The sequence below is a fragment of the Rhamphochromis sp. 'chilingali' genome, assembly GCF_963969265.1.
Source record: "Rhamphochromis sp. 'chilingali' genome assembly, chromosome: 13".
Lineage (NCBI taxonomy): Eukaryota > Metazoa > Chordata > Actinopteri > Cichliformes > Cichlidae > Rhamphochromis > Rhamphochromis sp. 'chilingali'.
The window spans coordinates 21,129,252-21,150,084 of NC_137940.1; the positions used below are offsets into that span (position 1 = coordinate 21,129,252).

General features: G+C 42.7%; 1 protein-coding gene and 1 long non-coding RNA gene across 4 annotated transcripts in view; one reads left to right on the plus strand and one right to left on the minus strand.

Moving 5' to 3' along the window:
* Positions 1–1,386: 1,386 nt before the first annotated feature.
* On the minus strand, positions 1,387–1,900 carry LOC308409156. Its single transcript, XR_013973956.1, has 3 exons — positions 1,765–1,900; positions 1,539–1,687; positions 1,387–1,457 (listed from the first exon to the last, which is right to left on the minus strand). It is a non-coding gene; the product is annotated as an uncharacterized lncRNA (long non-coding RNA).
* A 3,059-nt stretch (positions 1,901–4,959) lies between these two features.
* The window catches only part of LOC308408169 (matrix-remodeling-associated protein 5), a 29,530-nt gene continuing 13,656 nt past the window's right edge, over positions 4,960–20,833 (plus strand). For 2 of the 3 annotated variants that reach the window (XM_080900306.1, XM_080900307.1), the window contains exons 1-4: positions 4,960–5,437; positions 12,071–12,196; positions 12,288–12,424; positions 20,090–20,219. In XM_080900306.1, the coding sequence (XP_080756432.1) occupies positions 12,110–12,196; positions 12,288–12,424; positions 20,090–20,219 (354 nt within the window). In that variant the 5' untranslated portion in view covers positions 4,960–5,437; positions 12,071–12,109. The remainder of the gene's footprint in view (positions 5,438–12,070; positions 12,197–12,287; positions 12,425–20,089; positions 20,220–20,833) is intronic. The other variant, XM_080900305.1, reaches the window with a different exon arrangement.

Consider the following 20,833-nt stretch of genomic DNA (forward strand, 5'->3'; position numbering starts at 1 on the left):
GGAGGGACTGGACTCCGTCTCAGCCTGAAGTTGCCCTTGGTCGAGGTGATGGCCTTGCGTGGGTATCTTAGTATCCCCTCGGCTTGCTGCCTTTATATTGGGGTTTTTCCCAGTGGATCAGAGGGTTTGTTCCCTGCACCTTCAGGTACAGGTCCTGATTGTCCTCTGCGCTTGTGCACTGAACAACAGTTCAGAGTACTGTGTCATCCGCTGAGAGACTTCAACGCTCATGTGGGCAATGGCAGTGAGACGTGGAGGGGTGTGATTGGGAGGAACCCGAGCGGTGTTCTGTTACTGGACTTCTGACCACAGTTTGTCCATGACAAACACCATGTTCGAAAATAAGGGTGTCCATGAGTGCACGTGGCACCAGGACACTCCAGGCCGCAGGTCGATGATTGATTTCGTAATCTTATTATCAGATCTTCAGTCTTATATTCTAGATACTCAGGTGAAGAGTGCTGCTGATATGTCATCTGATCATCACTAGCTGATGAGTTGAATCAGGTGCAGAGGAGGATGCTGGACAGACGTGGGGCACCTAAACGTATAGTGAGGGTGCCCTGGGAAGGCCTGGCAGAGGCCCTGTGCGCAAGATCTCCAACTCCCACCGATTCAATTTAATTCAATTCAATTTTATTTATATAGCGCCAAATCACAACAAAAGTCGCCTCAAGGCGCTTCATCACTACCACCACCAGCAGAGCCTCAACAGCATTTCAAAGGAGACTGGGGACATCGAGTCTGAATGGACCATGTTCAGCATCTCCAGTGCTGAAGCTGCTGAGCTGTGACCACAAGGTGGTTGGGGCCTGTGGTGGTGGTAACCCCCAAACCAGATGATGGCTCTACCTGCTGACTTCGACTGAGAACTTCATCAGGCCACCGCCATTGGGATCTCCTTAATCCCACTGGGTCGTCTTCCATAGAGGAAGCAGAGTCTGGGGACGACTCATCTATCTCCAGCAATGAGGTCACTGAACAACTCGCTGGTGGTAGGGCTCCTGGGTCGCTCTGACTTCCTGAAGGCTCTGGATATTGTAGGGCTGTCTTGGTTGACACACCTCTACAATGTTACGTGGAGATCAGGGGCGTTACCTCTGGATGGGAACCACCATCCCGATCTGCCAATCTTTAAGAAGGGGGACCGCAGAGTGTGCTCCAACTTTACAGCCTTACTAAACTATGTTTATGTTTTATATTTTTGTTTAAAAATTTAATATTCTCATTCACCTACTTTATTGTACACCTGATTGTCATGAACCGAAGTTCCACGCACAAGCTGGACCCAGGAGCAGAACACACACACACAGCGGTACGAGAGAACAAAAAATAAACTTTATTATAACTGAGGGTGTCCCGGGAGGGTAGAAGGGAAAAAAACCGCACGGAACCAGAAAAACCGAGGGACCGGGAGGTGAATCGCGCAGGAACGCCGAGAGCGGGACTGTGGGAGGCTGAAACAGAAAAAGGAAAAAAGGATTATTGGGGTGCGGGAAAACGGCAGCATACGAGGGGAAGTAGAGTACGCGTCTTACGATGATAGCGGGGCCGAGGGAACCGGAGGGAGGGGTGAGGGTCCGTGGGGAGAAGCTTCAGAAAGGTCGAGGCGGCTGGGGCTGATTGTGATCCAAATTCCGGACAGGCAGGTGGACAGGCTGGTGGCTCAAACACGCCGAGCTGTGATCTGAGTATACAAGGCAGAGTTAGTGTTAGTTCACACGGATAGGTTTACATAAGGGCTTTCCCGCAGGTGTACGCTACCGCTGAAGGACGACTACGGACTGGCGTGGAGCAGCAGGCTGGGCAGGATTAAATAGTCCACCTGGTGATCGCCCGGGATGGGATGCAGGTGTGGAGTTAGCAGCCACGCCCACGGGAGTGGGCATCCCATCAGCACCTCGGACGCCGGGCCGCGGACCATGACACTGATATCACTTTGCCTCACCATATATGCTTATAGAGCCAGATTGCATCTGAGAGCACCTACTGACACTGTCATTGGACAATTCCACCTTCTCTGGAGCTGTAAAATTAAAATAATGATAATAAAAAATTTTTTTTTAAAAACTGGTATGGAGCCCAGCAGCTGAATCACAGCATCAGCTAAACCACAGTCAACAAGTGAATAATCTACCTGATAATATGTAGAACAGAGCCTCCCCTCCACTAAACCTATTACAAATACACTAGAGACTTCTTTTCAAATGTGTGTAATCACTTTCTTAGTCTACAGGAGTGTATTATAGGGCAAAGAGACAAAGAGAAAGGGAAAATGGCTTATAGACATATAAGAGGTGTTTAGGTGAAGCACAAAGAAAGAGAACTTGAGAGCTTACGGGATTACTGCTCCAGGAACAGAGAGGAAGATCACCAGAACATCATACAAAAGTTAAGACAGAATAACAAAGCTTTAATCTGAAGTCTTTGGCCGAGAGTCTCAATAGACAAAGAAAACAAGTGAAATCCTACACCGAGGCAGAGAATGCTCCCAGTGATGGGAAAACAGCATTTTGCTGAAGGTCTTTTTCCATAGCGTTTTATGTGTGGGTGTGAGACGCATCACATTCAGACATGGTCAGACAAGTGTCTCCTAGGACATTCCCGCAACTGGTAAATAAGAAAAAAAAAGATTTTAAATGGCTGAAGATGAGCTGGAAAAAATAAAATCTCACACACATCTAAAAATTATTAAGAAAGAGGGAAAAAATAGAACGTCAAAAACGTTTTTTTATGTATTGATTAAAGAAAGTGACAGAACAATAATGGGGAGACTTGGCGGAATGGAACTGGCACCAGAGACTATCATTAGTATGATAAGCTAACGAGTGAAATATGTGTTTGCATGTGTGCGCACATGTGCAGTTGATAGAAAAATGAAGAAATTAAAGAGTGATGCAAAATTATAGCTATTTCTTGATTAGAGATACTCGAGGATTGGCAAAGTAGAAATGAATGTACTTACACTTGGATGCATAGAAAAAAACCCAAACAACTAATTTAATAGTAATAATTTAAAAATACTGCAAATAGAGACAAAAAGTTCACTTCATATTTTGGTATGCTCTATAGTTTGTCAAATATGGCTAAAATAATATAATATGGAAACTGGGACTGAGAATAAATATGTGCTAACATATAGTATTTTCCTGTTAGTTTTTTTTTAACATATGTTACAATACCTAAGGTTAAAAAAATTATAGAAGAAATGGGGAAACATTACAGCTTAACATTTTACATTTTACCCGTTTACTGTAGCTGATATCCATCCACTCGTGTTAACTAATTAAGGTAGGTTGAATCATTCAAGGCCATTTTATGTAGCATTTTTTCACTGTGTTCTCTTGATACTGGAAGTCCCTGTACTTTTCTCTCTGAGCAGAGCTACACATATGTAGACCTACAGTTGTATGTCTGCGTGTGCACAGCTAAATGTTAACATTACCTGGCAACAACACACGCTTCAAGGACAACATTAAATTTCTGAGAATAACTTTATTGCCCAAATTATGTACTGGCTGTCACCATCTTGGATTTCTAGCAATAGAAATAAGCTTGATTAGATGAGACAACAGAGTGCATCTGGCTAACCAAACTTGCTAGCATTAGCACTCAATACCCGCTAATTCACGCTGCAATGCATGCAATAAAAGAAGCAAATAAATTATAGAATTTTACTCACTGAAACATGTTAGTACAGTTAATTGCACAGAATGCCATAAACATAATAAGAATGCACTAAAACTAAGAGAAAACCAAGGAGGCCTAGCTTAGTAACTAGATTTGGCTTAGGTGTCAATTACCAGCCCGAAGCTGCAAACTTGCCAAAAAACTTTGTACCCAAACGGGCTGTACCCATACAATAACTTAATACTATGAAACAAACAAGTTGTACATCGGAGATGAAGAAGTCTTTGCTATTATAAAACTAATGTCCTCAGAAGCTCATCGTTCCAGCAGCGTTCCTGTTTGTTTGCTTCTTGAAATGTTTTTCAGTTTTTCCAAGAAGAAAAAACTGATGAAAAAACTGCACAAAATATAAAGTCAAGACCCAGCCCCCTCGTAAATGTAATTATTTGTACTGTGTGGCTTCAGTTTTGGATTCTAAGTTCATGGACAGGAGAAATTTTGAGTATAATAAGAATAATATTCTCCAATGGAGGAATGCAGGGAGGTGGGGTGGAGAGAACAGAAAGCAAAATATTTCTCTGAGTGTTTTACAAGCTTTAGCTTGCACTTTTAAACCTCACATTATTGGCCTAAGCTAGGTGAAGTAAACTACATAAAAGTGAAATGATAGGAGGGGCTGGAGAACAAAAGAGCTCTGCAACAAAAGGCCTATTCATATTGACGTGTTTAGTTAGTTGCTTAGATCTTTCCAAATAGTAACAATAAGATCAAATCTATTACAGTTTACATAACACATCTAATATTCCTGTTTAGCCAAGGTGTACCGCAGTCCAGACTTCATGTTTCTATGAGGTAAAAAGAAAATTCTGTCTTCAGGCCTGTAAAAACGGCTGTGTCAACAGAGCGCAGGTACGGTGCCACAGTGTTAGAACAGCAGGTATTTCATACAGCATCAGGGCTTAAGGCACAATTGAACAGCTCAAATGTCCCCATCTTGTTTAATTCATTGTAAATCTTATGTAGGCAGATCAAATGAATAACACTGAATACCTGCCAAGTTCTGCAAAGAGAGAGTCGGCGTGTGTAGCCGCAGGCTCGATATCTGTGGACAGGTTATGATAATTGGCTAATATGCATTCACACACTGTAATATACCTCAGGAGGGGGGAGGAAGCTAGAGAGGGAGCGTTGGAAAGGTGAAAGGGTGTAACGAGAAAAACAGGCAGAGACAACAGAGAAAGAATGTTGCGATAGAGAGACGAGTAAAAACTAAGACAGATGGAGGAGTGACAGAAAACAGCAAAAAGGAAAAGAAAGTGATCTGTTTCTACCAGGACAGTCTGCATGAAGTGGAAGTCGAGCCTCAAAGAGGGAATAGCGAGGAATGGTTAAAGACAGAGTGGAATAGGAGATGAATAAAGGAGGTGAAGGAGGGAGCGTAGGTGTAGAAGGGGATGGAGAAGCAGCATTCCTGACTGCACAGTTACAGAAAGGCACGGGAAAATGGAAAAGCAGTTAAACTGAAATCCAGATGCCTCAGAGACCAGCAGAGGGTCAAACTAATCCACACACACACACAGACAGAGCGCTCCATCCCCTCTTTTACTGCCTCCTTCTCAGACCTCGGGACATTGGTGGCTTTACAAATCAGCAAACATCATCAGGACTAGAACATCAACTGGATCCTTTTTTTCTTGTCTACACCTGGTTTTCTTGTAAAGCTTTGTATCCTGCAGCCAAAACAAAGGACTTTGTCTATTTTGTACTAAAGCTGTTTATCTTTTCCATCTTCTAGAGGAATTTTCAGGTGAGTCTCTGGTGGTTTTTCCTAATGAGAACTTGTTAAATGCTCCCAGATGCAGTTGTTTGAGTTGAAGTTTCAGGATGCCGTTTTCTACGTAGAACACTGACTGTAATTTTCTCCAATTAAGAGGTTTGAAATGTGACTGTTGACTCTTAATTTCTATGTTTAACAATTGGACGTTGTCTAATAAGAGTCCAAAGACAGTAAACATGATCGTTTTAGAGCCGCTTTGGCCACCAGTGTCACAGTAATTCATCTGTTTGTTGGCTTGTATAGAATTAAATTTGCCATTCTTTTGTCCACAAGTCTTAATAAAGCTGTGAATTAGCTCTCACATAAATAATGTGACATGCATGCCCACAGCCCACCAAGGTGTCCAAAGAGCAAACGTTTATACATGATTTACTATGTGCGAGACAGACTTATGTGAGACCAAATCTTTGTTTACTATAACCGGGTCCTTTGGCAACATGCATTTTAATCATACTGGTACAAATGAGCACTTCAGGCAAACAGACGGTCAACATGAATACACAGTTTAGTATTTGTTAGAAACGGCTCTGTTTTAATGACTAATGAGGACCAGCTTTCAGAAATAAGACTTCTACACTCTACAAAGACGCAACAACAGCATTTAGATTAGCTGTAAAGTCAGCTAAGCTTCCCTTCATCCACATGCTAAGCTAAAACTATAAGAGATTTACACCTAGTACTTGGAGGGAAACCAAAACCAAAACTTTCTTCTCAACCTTCATAGTAGCAAAACCAACATAGAGCCTTTTTGTGCAATACACACATTCAATTATCATTTTGCTGTAGCTCAAGAGGCAAAGCATCCATCGTGGTGTGAACTTGTGTGAATGTTAGACAGAAAAAGCATAGCAAACAGTGCCTGTGTGAATGAGGCAAGTTGCATGAAGTTCTTTGAGCGCTCAGGTAGAACAGAAAAGTGCTGCGTACGTTCTAGTCCATTTACCATTTCTTCCCTTATGAGCTGATTAGGCGTTAATAAAGAATCATAACCGCAACATCAATCAGTAAATGTCCATCCATCCATTCGCTTCCGCTTATCCTTTTCAGGGTCGCGGGGGGCGCTGGAGCCTATCCCAGCTGTCATAGGGCGAAAGGCGGGGTACACCCTGGACAGGTCGCCAGTCTGTCGCAATCAGTAAATGTAACCATTATAATTGCTAGATGACCTTATGTAGACAGGGTTAGTATCTAATGGCAACACTCGGTACATAATGTTGAAAGAGATTTCTGAATGAGGATATATGGGCAGCACATGATCGCAGGCCTACAGACGTGCATGGAAAACATGTGGGAATCATATTGTAGTCCTCTCCTGACATGTGTTATCTTGAATAAAGCAGCTGTGACTTGGCTGACTGTCAGCATAATGCTTTTGACATAAAGATGTATTGGCTTTACTCCGACATTCTTCTTTTTTTTTTTTATAATTCAAGTATTTGTTAGATTTTGCATTTTATAACAGCAAATACAAAGATGCAGCAACCAAAAGCAAGAAGCAAACAAACAAAAACAAACAAAAAAAACAAAAAACAACAACAAAACAAAACAAAAACAGTGAGGTTTTAACATATGTTGTATTAAGATCAAATGTCCAAGTCATGGAGACTTGTAGGTGCAAAAATGGTCCCACTGTTCCACCGCAGCTTCCGTCACATGATGTATTTTTCCCTACTCCGGCATTCTTAAAAGAATAATCAAAGTGAGAGGGATCTGACTTTTGATCAGTCTTCAGTGGCGGATCATTGGCTAACAGTACTTTTACCCTAACAACACAATTAAGGCTGGGAGATATAGTATGACAAGCTCTAAAGACTTGCTTGTAGTAGGAAACTGTAAACTACATTCAGTAGCTTACTTGCACTGAAAAGCAATGAGCCTACCCGACTCTGTTACTGTTGTCGCCACATCTGTTCAACTAAAACTCTAGCCTATCACGCCATAAGAAAAGCACCTCAAAGTACTTTTGCAATTGCACATCTTGGATATATAGTAACTACCTTGGAATGTGTTGACTTTGAATACTGACTAAAGCTTAGTGTTGATGTCGAGAGTTGCTGATACCTTGATTCGATACATTCCACCAGTACACAGGAGAAGTCGCTAGCAAATATTTTGATGTTGAATGACCGCTGGCTTACCATCCTTTCTGCTCCATAAGGAAATATTCTATTGTCCCCTTTCTTAGCTCACCATCTGCTCTTTATGAATATTGTCTGGACCTCTATCCTGTACTTACTGGGAAGAAGATGTTTGTACACAAGAATGTGAATTCTGTTCAGTTAATATCTAAAGTCTAACAAAATAGAAACAGTCATTTGTTTTGTTTTAGTATTTACAAAACAAAACAAACTGTGTCAGAGTAACTGTGTTTTTTTAAAGGTTTCATGAAAATACTCTATAGCTTACTGCAGGATAAATAGGTTAGTTTGCTGTGCTGTGCTGGGTTTAAAGTGTGTGTGAGAGTGCAGAGTGGCTGTGGTGTTCATGGTCAGAGTTAGGTTACATAAAGGGCAGAGATGAACTTGAAGTTAAGTTGGTTGTATAGTGTAAAGTATAAAGACAGCATAAACAAACTGTCAGTGTAGAGGATGGAAATCAGCCAGGACGACTCATAAAACATCTGCTAACATCTGGTTGAATTCAGACGTGTACACCCACAAAGAGCAGCAGGTCAGCTGATCACAGCCTGTACGTGATTCTTTTATTAGAATAAAATTTAGATTGAAATAAAAGTTGTATTCCCATCTACTAATATTATTTATTATTGCATTAATGTAGCACAAGGTTCAGTTAGATTGGCATAAAAATATGTGGTAGAATTGTCCTTCAAGGATCTACTTTGTGATTCGGGAAAAGTAACATCTCATAAAAGAAGCCAAGTGGCGTATTATATAGAGTTTCTTTGCACACTCCACACAAGGATAATCCATGTGCCGAAGTGTAAAGTGTTAGCAAAGTTGGTTTTCTATTGACCTAAATAGAAAACCAACTTTACAGGTTACAGTATAGTTTTCTTTGCTTCATTCACTCAAGGTGTTTAAAAGTGCAGTGGAGATGAAAAGAACTGAATGGCTATAAGACAGCATGACCATATACAAAGACATAAAGGAAAGATTGATGTATTTTGGCAGTGATATAAAGAAAAAAACCTTTTTCCAGGAAACACGTGAAATTGATAAGAAACAGAGTTTTGTGCTCTGCCCCTTTCAGGAGGTATATGCATTTAATCTCTGTCGGGAGGAAGCCTGAAACAGGTGCTTTATGGTTGCATAGTTCAGGGAAACCCTTTTCTCATCTCCTCGTGTGTTTTCTCATGCCTCTGTTTTTTAATCTTCTTCTCTTTTGTATTTTTTTCCTTTCATCGACCTCTTGCCCTCTCTCACTTTACACTTTAATTTCCAGCTTTTACTTTTTGTTTCCAGCGTTTTCTGGCAGAGAAATGTTAAAGGTGTTAAAAAAAGGGTAAAACACTTCTTTACCCTTTCTTCTTTTCCTCTGTGATCAGCATATCCATTCACATTGGAGACTGAGACCAAACGGACACCTTTACTGGACTATAAAATCTATGCAGGAGCTGTCGATGAAACTGGCTCCTAGTTTTTAAGTTTTATGACGTGAAGTTGCTGCTCAGGTATGTGTAACACCCAATAAACTGTAACAAAACTGCTTTTAACATGTCATTGAAAGCACAGAATGGATGTTTGAAGCTACGTGGACATTTATTGTGAATACTGTGATATCATACTTGACCCCAAAGCTCCAGAGATTATTTTCCTTAGCCCCTGAACTCTTCGTGGAGGACACATTTTTCCCTGTAACCCAAACTGCTGCTATCATACTCAGACTGAGCAGGATATTTCAGGGCTCATAAGCCTCATGGCAAGGTTGTAGACCAGGGGTGTCAAACATAAGGTCTGGGGGCCAGAATTGGCTCAGCAAAGACTCCAATCTGGCCCACTGGACAGATTTGAAAAATGAGAGGGAGGGCATAGAATAATTTGTCATAAAAAAGTAATTAAGTAACTGTTTTGTTAATAATCTAATATAGAAGTGTCTGTCTGTCACAATGGGTCTTCTATCTTTTTTGTTTCCTTTAGTTTTGCACATTTATTTCTTACAATTTAAACCAACAGCAGGATTTCTTTATCATGTAGAAAAACTCTAGAAGTACTGTTGAAAATGGCCTTCATGTTCTTATAGGGACATAGCTTAAGGATTAAATGTGTGGTTAGAAGTCTTTATGCTGACAGAACAGGGGGTTTCACGGGTCGGGCAGCTTAAGATCAAAGCGGACCGTATGTGACCCACCATGTAAAACGAGTTTGACATCCTTCCTGTAGATGTCCAATTCACGTTCCCACGGTTGTATCTGCTTTTTTGCAGGTCTTTGGCGACACAGAGGGAATGATTTAGAAAACTTAGCCAATGCAGAGGTCCATGAGATGTACTCGTGTGTGGTCTTTGAAAAAGTTTGTGTAGGTTAAATTGGTCAATAAGTCGCTTTGGACGGAAAGCAGAAGTCACCGCAAAGAGGAAGACGTGTGGAAAAAAGCAAAAACATGAAAGGTCAAGAAGCATAGATCAGAAGCTCACAATGGCTGAAATGGAGTGTTTGGTGTTTAACACTCCATTTCACTCCGACTTGTGCATTCTTAGACACGTGGGCTAAACCGAGAGACCAGCAGCTACGCAGACATAAACAGGAGTAGCCCCCATGATCAGGCGAGACTGCCCCATCACAGCTACAACATGTAGACGTAGGTCTCTACAGCTTCTTCCCACTACGAGTGATATACTTTGCTGGGTCGTTTAGTCTTGTTATTATGAAATTTAAACTATTCCTGGAATGTCAAAATCATGCAGAATGTTTTATTTTAACTACAAAAGGGGAAAAATATTGTTTTTGACACAGAACGGTCCATTTAGGTCTTTTTCCCGCTTGTGTGTGAACAGATTCTTTATTTTGATTAAAACTGTCATGACTAAATCCAGGTGATGATGACCTGACCTCTGTAGTAGCAAGAAAAATGAGAAGTGCACGATCGTAGATTTGTGTTGCAATGATAATAAAAAATCTAATTTCACGTTGTAGGACCTCCTGTCAAACACACACGCACACACAACCAGCTGTTAGATGAATCAGCCTGCCTTCGAGGGACGAGAGCACAGAGACACACAAGGAAACTAGAAACCCTTAAATGGCCTCAAATGACTTAAAATATGCTCGTGATGTTTGGTTCTATCTGTTCTCTTCCTTTATTTGTATCTTGGCTAACTATGTAGCAATATCACGTGCACATGGGATTCAGTGTGTGTGTGTTTTTATTGTGCTTGGTTGTATGTAATTGGCATGTATTGTTCTCAAAGGAGCATGTTTAAACTAGGCTAATGGCTGCCAAGCGCCCTGGCACTGCAGCGAGCTACGGCTGACAAGTTTCCAGTGTTAAGTAGTTATTTTCCATTCCACTGTTTATTGTATTTCATTCTATCCTGTTCTATTTATTTGAGGTGACTTATTAAAATATTAAAACCAAGTGCAGCCATTGTTTTTACACGACTATGTTGGTTATGAGAGGATTTACAGGCTACTGTGGTGACCGACAGGATTAAACCAAGTGCACTAACCTCTCCAGGATGTTTCGTCCACCTTGAGGCTGAATAGTTTGGCACGACAAGAACTACTGTCGACTTTTTCTCACGACTCTCATTTCCTTTCTCACTGCTTCTCATGCTTTGAATGCTACCGGTGTTCTTTCCTCTGTCTCTTCCATCACCTTGGGCTTGTGGAAACGGTTACTGATGCGATTTAATTTGAGAGACATTATGGTCATTTACATTTTTACTTTCATCATAGCTCCTTAAATCTCAAATGAAATCTAAATGTAAAACGAGAAAGGGTGAGAAAGGATTCAAAAACTTAGAAGGCACTAAAAACTTCAAACGGCACTGTCATTAACTTTAACATTTAACATGCTAGCAGAGGCCTGCAGAGTCTGAGGTGAAGTTGTTGTAGTTTCTCTGAGCACTTCTCAGACCTTCAGGTGACTTTGCTGGGACATCCTCTCCAGATTCGGGCTTTGCATTAAGACAAACCTGAATGGTCCAAACCAGCAAAATGCCAAAACTTCAGCTTTTATAGGGGATCAGTTAATGAAGTGCGTTTGATTAGAGCAGCTGGCTGCTACTTTCCTTCTGAACTCCTGTGCAAGCAGGAGCACTGTACTTGGTGTGTGTGTGTGTGTGTGTGTGTGGGGGGGGGGGGTTCCTGTGAAATCTGTCTGTTTCCCATGACTGTAGTTGGCCAAAGAATCTGCTGTATTGCATCCTTCATTATTTAAGGATTTTTGCTCTGCAGCTGAACACACCTACGAAATAAAAAAGTTTTTATCATTACATCTTTCCTAATAGTTTGACAGCTTATTCTATCAGCAGTCCATTCCAGCATGCGCTAAGCAAGAGTGTGGTAGTCTGATGGTTTCCGCTACAATATCATCTACTCCGCACACGGATCAATATAAAGAAAAGAGTGTGTTATGTGATCATGTTCGTAAGGTACACGGCACTGCGAGAGATCTTTTTGTTAACACAAATCTGCACCAACAGGTGTGTTCATGACGTGATCAGTCAAACAGCCATCCAGTCATGGCACTGTGGTGGTGCGCCAAGGTCGCCCGCAGCCTGGCTACAGCGTGGTTTTCCCTGCTCCTTTCATCACTGCTGTGGCAAATGGTAAAAAAATGTATAGAGGCCCATTTGTCTTCTGAATTTCTACATTTGCCTGATATCACTCCATAGATTTCTTCCTTTAAACTTCCTCTAGATCATTCCTGTCCACACCGTCCCATCCTGCCCCCGGAGCTGCAGCTGTCCAGGTGTCAGAGAGGTCCACTGTACGTTCAGACACCTCACCAGTATACCAAAAACTCTTCCTAAGGACACAGAGCGGCTGAACCTGGGGTAAGATCCCACACACACTAAGACACAATTACCAAATGTCAGTCCAAGGGGAAGAAAACTAAACACATGAAGCCGTGTGGAATGCCATGGTCTTGTTTTCTTTCTGTAACTAATGATCGAGCTGCCTCGCAAACCAAGTCATGATAAATATTTACAATTGTTTTAATGACATTAATCTTAAATCTTAACCTCTCTTGTGTAATGGCGCCGGTGAGGTCGGCTGCCGTGCTGGATGCTCTGCCCTAACTTCTCCACTTTTTGCAGTTTTTCGTCACTTTTTGCTATATCTGCGATAATCTTGCATGGGCATCATGCAAAACACACAAATCCGCTACAGTAGAGACACTTTGGTTTCTATTGGTTTGCAATACACGAACATTTCACCATGTTTAACTCCGGACCCAACCTGGCCAAAGGAGATCCTGAGAGAGAACAAAGGACGCGACCCTAAGCGACGGCCTCGAGGTAAAAGAGCCGGCATCAGGAACAGGCTACGGGCTCGCGCACACCGCGCACCCATGCCCAGTATCCTGCTAGCCAATGTTCAATCCATCGAGAACAAGCTTGATGACCTCAGAGCCAGAATCAAGTTCCAGAGAGACATTCGGGACTGCAACCTCCTCTGCTTTACCGAGACTTGGCTGAACCCAGCGATACCAGACCACGCCGTGCAGCCGACGGGGTTCTTTTCGGTTTACCGCATGGACAGGACAATGGAGTCGGGGAAGAAAAGAGGTGGTGGAGTATGTTTGATGGTGAACAACAGATGGTGCGACAGCACAAACATCTCCCCACTCACACGCTCTTGCTCGCCCAATCTGGAGCTATTGATCGTTAAGTGTCGCCCTTTCACTGCGGTCATTGCCTGCGCTGTTTACATTCCGCCTCACGCGGACTCGGACACTGCCTTATGTGAGCTACATGAGGCTCTCACACATCAGCAAACACTTCACCAAGATGCCGCACTCATTGTTATGGGAGATTTTAACAGAGTGAATCTCAAACGGACATTTCACAACCTTCACCAGCACATCAACTGCCCCACCCGGGGCACGAGGACATTAGACCACTGCTACACCCCGTTCAAGAACTGTTACAAGGCTCAGCCCCTGCCGGCATTTGGAAAATCGGACCATTCCGCCATCTTCCTCATACCTGCTTACAAACAAAGGATAAAGCAGCATCCACCAATCAGGAGGGAGGTCGCTCGCTGGACGGACCAATCGGTGGCCGCGCTGCAGGACGCACTGGATGACGCAGACTGGGACATGTTTCGGCGCAGCTCTGATGACATCAACATGTTTACGGAAGCGGTTGTGGGATTTATCGGGAAACTAGCGGACGACACAGCAGAAAGAACTATCATCCGAACGTTTCCCAACCAGAAGCCGTGGGTGGATAAAAACATCCGCGACGCTCTGAGATCACGCACCGCTGCCTACAATGAAGGGCTTGTCTCCGGTAATATGGTCCGAAAGGCAAAGCGGAGCTACGGGGAAAAACTAGAGTCACAGCTACGACAGTGCGACTCTAGGAGCCTGTGGAAAGGACTGCGGACTATAACGGACTATAAACGACCAGCTTCTTCAATGATGAATGCAGATGCTTCACTGGCTGATGAGCTGAACACGTTTTATGCTCGCTTCGACGCCGCAGCAATTAAAACAACAAATGGCTGCGCGCGCTCGGAGTGCACCAGTGAAGAAAATGCATTCGTCATCACAGAGCATGCCGTGAGGAACACCTTCAGGAGGGTGAACACCAGGAAGGCAGCAGGACCAGATGCAATCCCTGGCCGGGTCCTTAGAGCCTGCGCTGATCAACTAGCACCGGTGTTCACGGAGATCTTCAACCTCTCCCTGGCCCAAGCTGTGGTTCCCACGTGCTTCAAACGGTCCATTATTGTCCCTGTTCCAAAGAAACAACAGCCCGCTTGCCACAATGACTACCGTCCAGTAGCACTGACTTCAATTGTGATGAAGTGTTTTGAAAGACTGATGAGAGATCACATCACTTCTTCACTTCCTCCCACCATCGACTCATTTCAGTTTGCTTACCGGACTAATCGTTCCACAGACGATGCCATATCTCACCTGCTCCACACATCCCCGAGTCACCTGGACACTGGCAGAGGGAATTATGTTAGGATGCTGTTCGTGGACTACAGTTCAGCATTCAACACAATAATTCCCTCTAAGCTTTTCACCAAGTTGACGGATCTAGGACTCAGCTCATCACTGTGTCAGTGGATCCTCAACTTCCTCACAGACAGACCCCAATCAGTGAGGGTAGGAAAACAAGTCTCCCCCTCCATCTCACTCAGCACTGGAGTGCCTCAGGGCTGTGTTTTAAGCCCCCTGCTGTACTCACTGTACACTTATGACTGTGTAGCCACATCCGACACCACCTCCATTGTCAAGTTTGCTGACGACACTGCTGTTGTGGGCCTGATCTCCGACAACATCGAGACGGCCTACCTGGAGGAGATTAGGAACCTGGAGACCTGGTGCCAGGAGAATAACCTCCTCCTAAACGTCAGCAAGACTAAGGAGCTGATCGTAGACTTCACTACAAAGCAGGCGAGGAATTACAAACCCCTCATCATCAGTGGCACGCCAGTGGAGAGAGTGGACAGTTTCCGATACCTGGGTGTCCACATCACTCAGGACCTGTCATGGTCCTGCCACATCAACACCCTGGTTAAGAAAGCCCGTCAGCGTCTCTTCTTCCTCAGAAGACTTAGAGACTTCCATCTGCCACTGAAGGTGCTCAAGAACTTCTACTCCTGCACCATCGAGAGCATCCTGATGGCACCTGGTTTGGGAACAGCACCAAGCAGGACAGACGAGATCTGCAAAGGGTGGTGCGCTCGGCAGAACGCATCATTCAATCAGAGCTCCCTGACCTGCTGTCCATCTACACCAAGCGGTGCAAGTCCAAAGCTAGGAAGATTATGATGGACCTCTCCCATCCCAACAATGGACTCTTCTCACTGTTGAGGTCTGGGAAGCGCTTCCGCTCCCTTAAGGCCAAAACAGAGAGAATGAAGAGGAGCTTCTTCCCCCAGGCTATTCGGGGCCTGAACCAGGTGTAGGACTGGACTCTCCCAAACACGTCACTATAAGACTGGACTCTCACACACGTCACCACACGCACCACCACACATTTCCTATAATCCTATAATTCCTATAATTTATAATCCTTATCTTTATAATCTCTTCTGCTATTTTCACATTCTTTACTGTAAATTCCTAAGTTAATTTGTAAATTTTTGTAGTAAATTGTAAATATTGTAAAACTTTTCTTCTGTCATTTAATGGTCGGGCATTGTACAGCTACAAGCATTTCACCCCCATGTCATACTGTGTATGGTTGTGTGTGTGTGACAAATAAAATTTGAATTTGAATTTGAATTTGAATTTAAAGAGAGATTACAATCAAGAAGAAGGATTATTGCTTGCCATGCATCTTATCAACCTGCCATATCAACTAAAGAAACCCCAGGCAGCAAGTGGCCCTGGTGCATTTAATATGACAACATTTGCCTTAAGCCCAGAAGATAAGGGTTTAGCACCAGCATGTGGTACTAGAGTAAATCTCCTAATAGCTTCCATGTGGGAATTATGGATAGAGCTTTCACTGCCCTCCAGCACAGTAGGGAAAAAAATCACCAGCCACTGTTTTGTATGTAACACACAGCCTTGTCTAATTATCTTGGCTCCAAACAATACATATCCATCTATCAAACTGCTTGGCAAACAACACTACTGTCCACAGGAGGGGTTTGGGTGTGAGGCTCTGTTTTGGGAAAAACCTTTCACTGCATTTCACGAGTGTAGTTTACTTACTTTTTCATAGATTATTCTATTTATGATACTTTAACTCATTATATGCATCCTAATATAAGTACTTCAGGGGGTATGTGGTCCACTAAGCACCATGCAGTGCCAACCTGCAGTTCACAGGAGGCAAACAGTTTCCATATGGGCTCCTGTTCTGTGTGAAAAGCTATCACGCCGCTGCAGCTGAATCAAAGCATAATGCAGGTTTTACACTGCAGGGACAGTTACTGAATGAATTAGAGCAAGACAAATAAAAAATTAACATGAAGTTACACCCTTCAGCAAAAACATTTTCACATCTGCAACAATATTGCACATAATATAATGTTGTACAAAGTGCAATCAAAAGTGTCCAGGAAAATCTTACCTGATTCAACTGTAGCACAGCAGAGATGCTGGAACCATCTGTACTTTATCTGCTCTGAAATTAAACAAGCAGAGAGCAAACTTCAGCTCCTGTGAATCACTCCTGGGTAGGGATGGGTATCATTTAGGTTTTATCCGATACCAGTACCAAACCGGTACTTTTGAAACGGTGCTCAAACCGGTGCTTAAAGAATGGAGAACACAAAATTGGTCCAAAAACCTCTCATGTTCAGCTCTTTTTTTGTAAAAAGATAACAATGTTAGCCTTTTCTGCAGCTATGGGGCATATATGGTATCACTCTTGGCTGGAAGCAGTGCTTAAACAATGGAAAAAAACACAAACTTTGTCCAAAAACCTCTCATGTTTAGCTGTTTTCCACTTTTTCTTTGGTCATTTTAGCCTTTTTGGCCAGGGTGAAGGGAGCATCTGCCATCAAACAAGAAGACAGCCGCATGTAACTACGACGGTGTTTGCTAGTTCACCTTACATGCATTAATGTAATAACGTGGTTAGCCTACTCAGCGTAAATTACACACGAACAACATTAAGCAACGGCTGCTGCTGCCATCATCATCTGTCATCATTTCTGCTACACTGGCAGGGCTAGGGGCCAGGACTCTCGTCTTCGGGTTTTTGGGGGATGTTGCTAACTCCGGGTCCGATAACAGGCACCACACCCACAGTAGATGTGCACGGTCTATGCGTCGCCAGGTGTTTCATCGGATTTGAGGTGTTACCTCCTTTGACAGTATCACAGTATCAGCTTAAAGCACTTGTTGCTGCTGAGTTTGCATCTTTTGCTGTGAAGTACAGCCAGACTTTTGATTTGCCTTGGTCATTTTTAATCTGTAGCTCTGCTCTAAAAGAACGTACGTACCTGGACCCGCCTACTATCCTCGGAAATGTAAAATGATTGGCTAGAATCTAAAGTGTATCACAGCTCAGGAAAAAAAAAGCACCGAAATAAAGCACCGAAATGTGCGCTGTTTTTCGGTGTGGTTACTACCGTTTATGTCAGAACCGGTGCCATGATGGCACCGGATACCGGTACCCATCCCTACTCCTGGGTGTAAGAGCTGTATGTACACCAAGGCAGTTTGTAGGTTTCCATGTTTTCTGTTTTGACAGAGAATCGTAGGTAAACACAGGTATTATAAATCACATTAATTAAGGCTTAGAAATGGACTTAACCTTGTTAATGTGATTGGTAACACCTGTGTTTGCCTATAATTTAAAGCAAAGGTTACATCATGTATGTAGCCATCAAGCCATTAAAAAGAAAAAAAACGCTGGAAAGAATAAAAACAGTTTTCTACAGAGTATCGGACCTTCTGAGGCTCATGTTAGCTTAGTTTTATAAGCTGCTAGTCAACAACTAAAATTAAAAAGGCTTTTTTCATCTGCTGTATGTCCATCTGAAATGAACCCAGCATTTCTGAAGTTCCCAAAAATCCTGTTTATCTTCTTTAAATGGTGATTATTTTATTAGTCATGCCTCAATTATTCTCCTCTGTGGATTAATTCATTCAGTCATTCCTCTTATACTTCTTTGAAGTCTGCCACTGGGTGGGATATGCATACTTGATGCATATGTGAAGGCCTGATTTAAGACCCTTTCACATAGGGAACGGCATGCACTGCGCTGACCGCTAGCTGGAGCGAACGGACCAAAAATTGTTGTGCGTTCTGCCTGAAAGCGTTGGCACTGTCTCTGCTAGTGAAGAGTGTGTTGTTTCTGCAACAGTCCTTTCCTCCCGAGGTCCCTGTGCCCAGGTGGACTTGATCTCAACAGCTCTGGACTGCACTGATGTGTACTTACATTTCTACGGCGGTGCACGTTGGATTACATCACAGGTGTTTACTGTCTGATGATGAAATATATGTTCCATAGAGTAAAGTGGACCCTAGGGGACTCGTAGTTTAATCAAGGCTTTAACCACTACGTGTTTGATGTTTCACTAGGAAGCTTAGTACGACCAGCAGCCATGCTTACACCTGAACTCTTGACAATAATGTCTACAGTCATTTGTCTGAACTGTTGTCACCATCGGACAAAGATGCAAACTGTCCCATTGGAAAATAAACTCCATTTAGTTTAAGAGACCATTTTAGGAGCTGCCTGGGTAGAGCATATAGGCCACATGTCTTTCACTTGTTGATTGTAAAAGTTCAGAGGACAAATGACTTGTGCTTTTCTTACACGGGCTCAGTCAGACATTATAAGATGTACTCGGACGCTTGCATGGCAGCGTTTGTTTAACGTTCACTCAGACTAAATCGGACATGAGTGTTCCTACAGCTACAGCTCTCCAAAGTGAAGCCAAGAAACACTCAGGGCTACGATGCGAGAGCGAAGGCTTACGATTCCATATTGACTCCTGATGACTTTGTGTGTGGCGGCGGCGTCTATAGTATTAGGAACAAAGGGAATTTCGGCAGGACACTGCACAGACAATACATTTGGAAGGGGACCATGAGCCTTTAGGGAACAAACAGATTTAAAACTTCCAATGACGGGACCACCCTGAAAATAGGGTGGAGGGATTTTAACTCTAAATGTTCACACCAGACATGTTTGGGTGTTTTATTTAGACTCTTGGGCCTGTTTCCTTTAGTGTAGGTTTAGAGACATGCAGTTTGAATTCAAAAGAAAACTGCGGGTTTCCACTGTCTTTCAAAGGAACTGTTCAGTAAATGGCCTGGAGGATGGTATGGACCGCCTACAGCACAGGGGACTGCTGTAGCACATGGGGATTTAAAGCTGTAAGGAGATGGAGGCTGACTTCTAAACACCAAGTAGTCTAACATACTTGAGACTCGTATAGTCGATGTGGGGCTGAGGATGTAGCTGTTTCTGATAAATGTTGACATGAATGAATGTATGGACAAAAGTGCATGGCCACATACACGCTACACTTAAAGGAGCCATGAAGCACCAGCTCAGTTTTTGTGTTGATGTTGATGCCAGAAGAGGTTTTGAGGAGGTTTGCAGAGTGGTTTTGCATGGCAAAGCTATATGAAAAGTTCATAACCAGTTACTGGAAATGCTGACATATCATGATCATTTTGTCTTTTTTTTTTTTTTACTCTGGAACTGTTAGAAATAATAGAAATAATATCTTAGAAAACTGCGCCTACTTTCTGAACATGTTAGGCTACTTCCTGTTCCACATTGGTGCTGTTTTAGATCTTCTTTGTAAAGAAGATAAATCACTTGAATCTGCACATGCGTTTCCTCTGATTTAAAAATAGGAAAGCTTTAAGGAGGAAAAACCCATTGTGGGTCAAAGTCTGTCTGAACACTCTCTGTCACCCTTCATTCTTTCCACTTGTCAGTCCTTCAAGCATTTTCCTTTTATCTGAAAGGTCACATTTACACACATAGATTGCTGAATATTGTTGCCTTCTTCGCCTTATGCCATAACAGTACCTGGTCCTGTTTGTTTTCTCTAACAGATATAACAGCCTGACGGAGGTGGAGGGGTCTGAATTCAGGTCACTGCGGCAGCTAGAAATGCTCATGTTACATGGCAACGACATTAACATGGTTCATCCTGGAGCTTTTTACAGCCTGAGATCACTACAGGTACAGTTTGTCTCTTTGTATACATCACATTCATATCTTGACCCTGTTTATTACAGTTGGTATAAACAGAAGGAACTGCTGCTTTTATCAAAATAAAAAGTCAAAACTCACTGGACTCAAACTTGATTAGGTCATAAGTGGAAATTTCATTCAACAGCCAAGTTTACTTCTGCATCACACTCTGTAGATCAGATGGTTTTTCTCTTTCTACCAGTGACATTAAATGTTTTTTATGGAAACACAGATTACAATGAAGAAATGATAAGTGTAAAAGAAATGAACACTAATGGCATACAGTGTATGCACAGAGTTCAATCTTCTCCTGTGTAAACCACATATAAGCCAGTAATTAGCTGTTCTTTGATTGCTTGACTAAAGTTGCAATGAGTCCTGTTGGGTCCAGATGGATCTGATCAACGCCTAAATTAGCTTTTTAAACACACCAGTGATCCATGCAATTACATCAGAATTAAAAATGAGAGACTCTGGACTTTATTACTGCACATTAGACAGGTGGAATGAGGCTCAACTGCAACTGCCTGATTACTCTTGTGCCGTAGCAACATCACAGGCCAACTAAAGACTGCAGCTATCTTTGAAAATGTCTTTCTGTC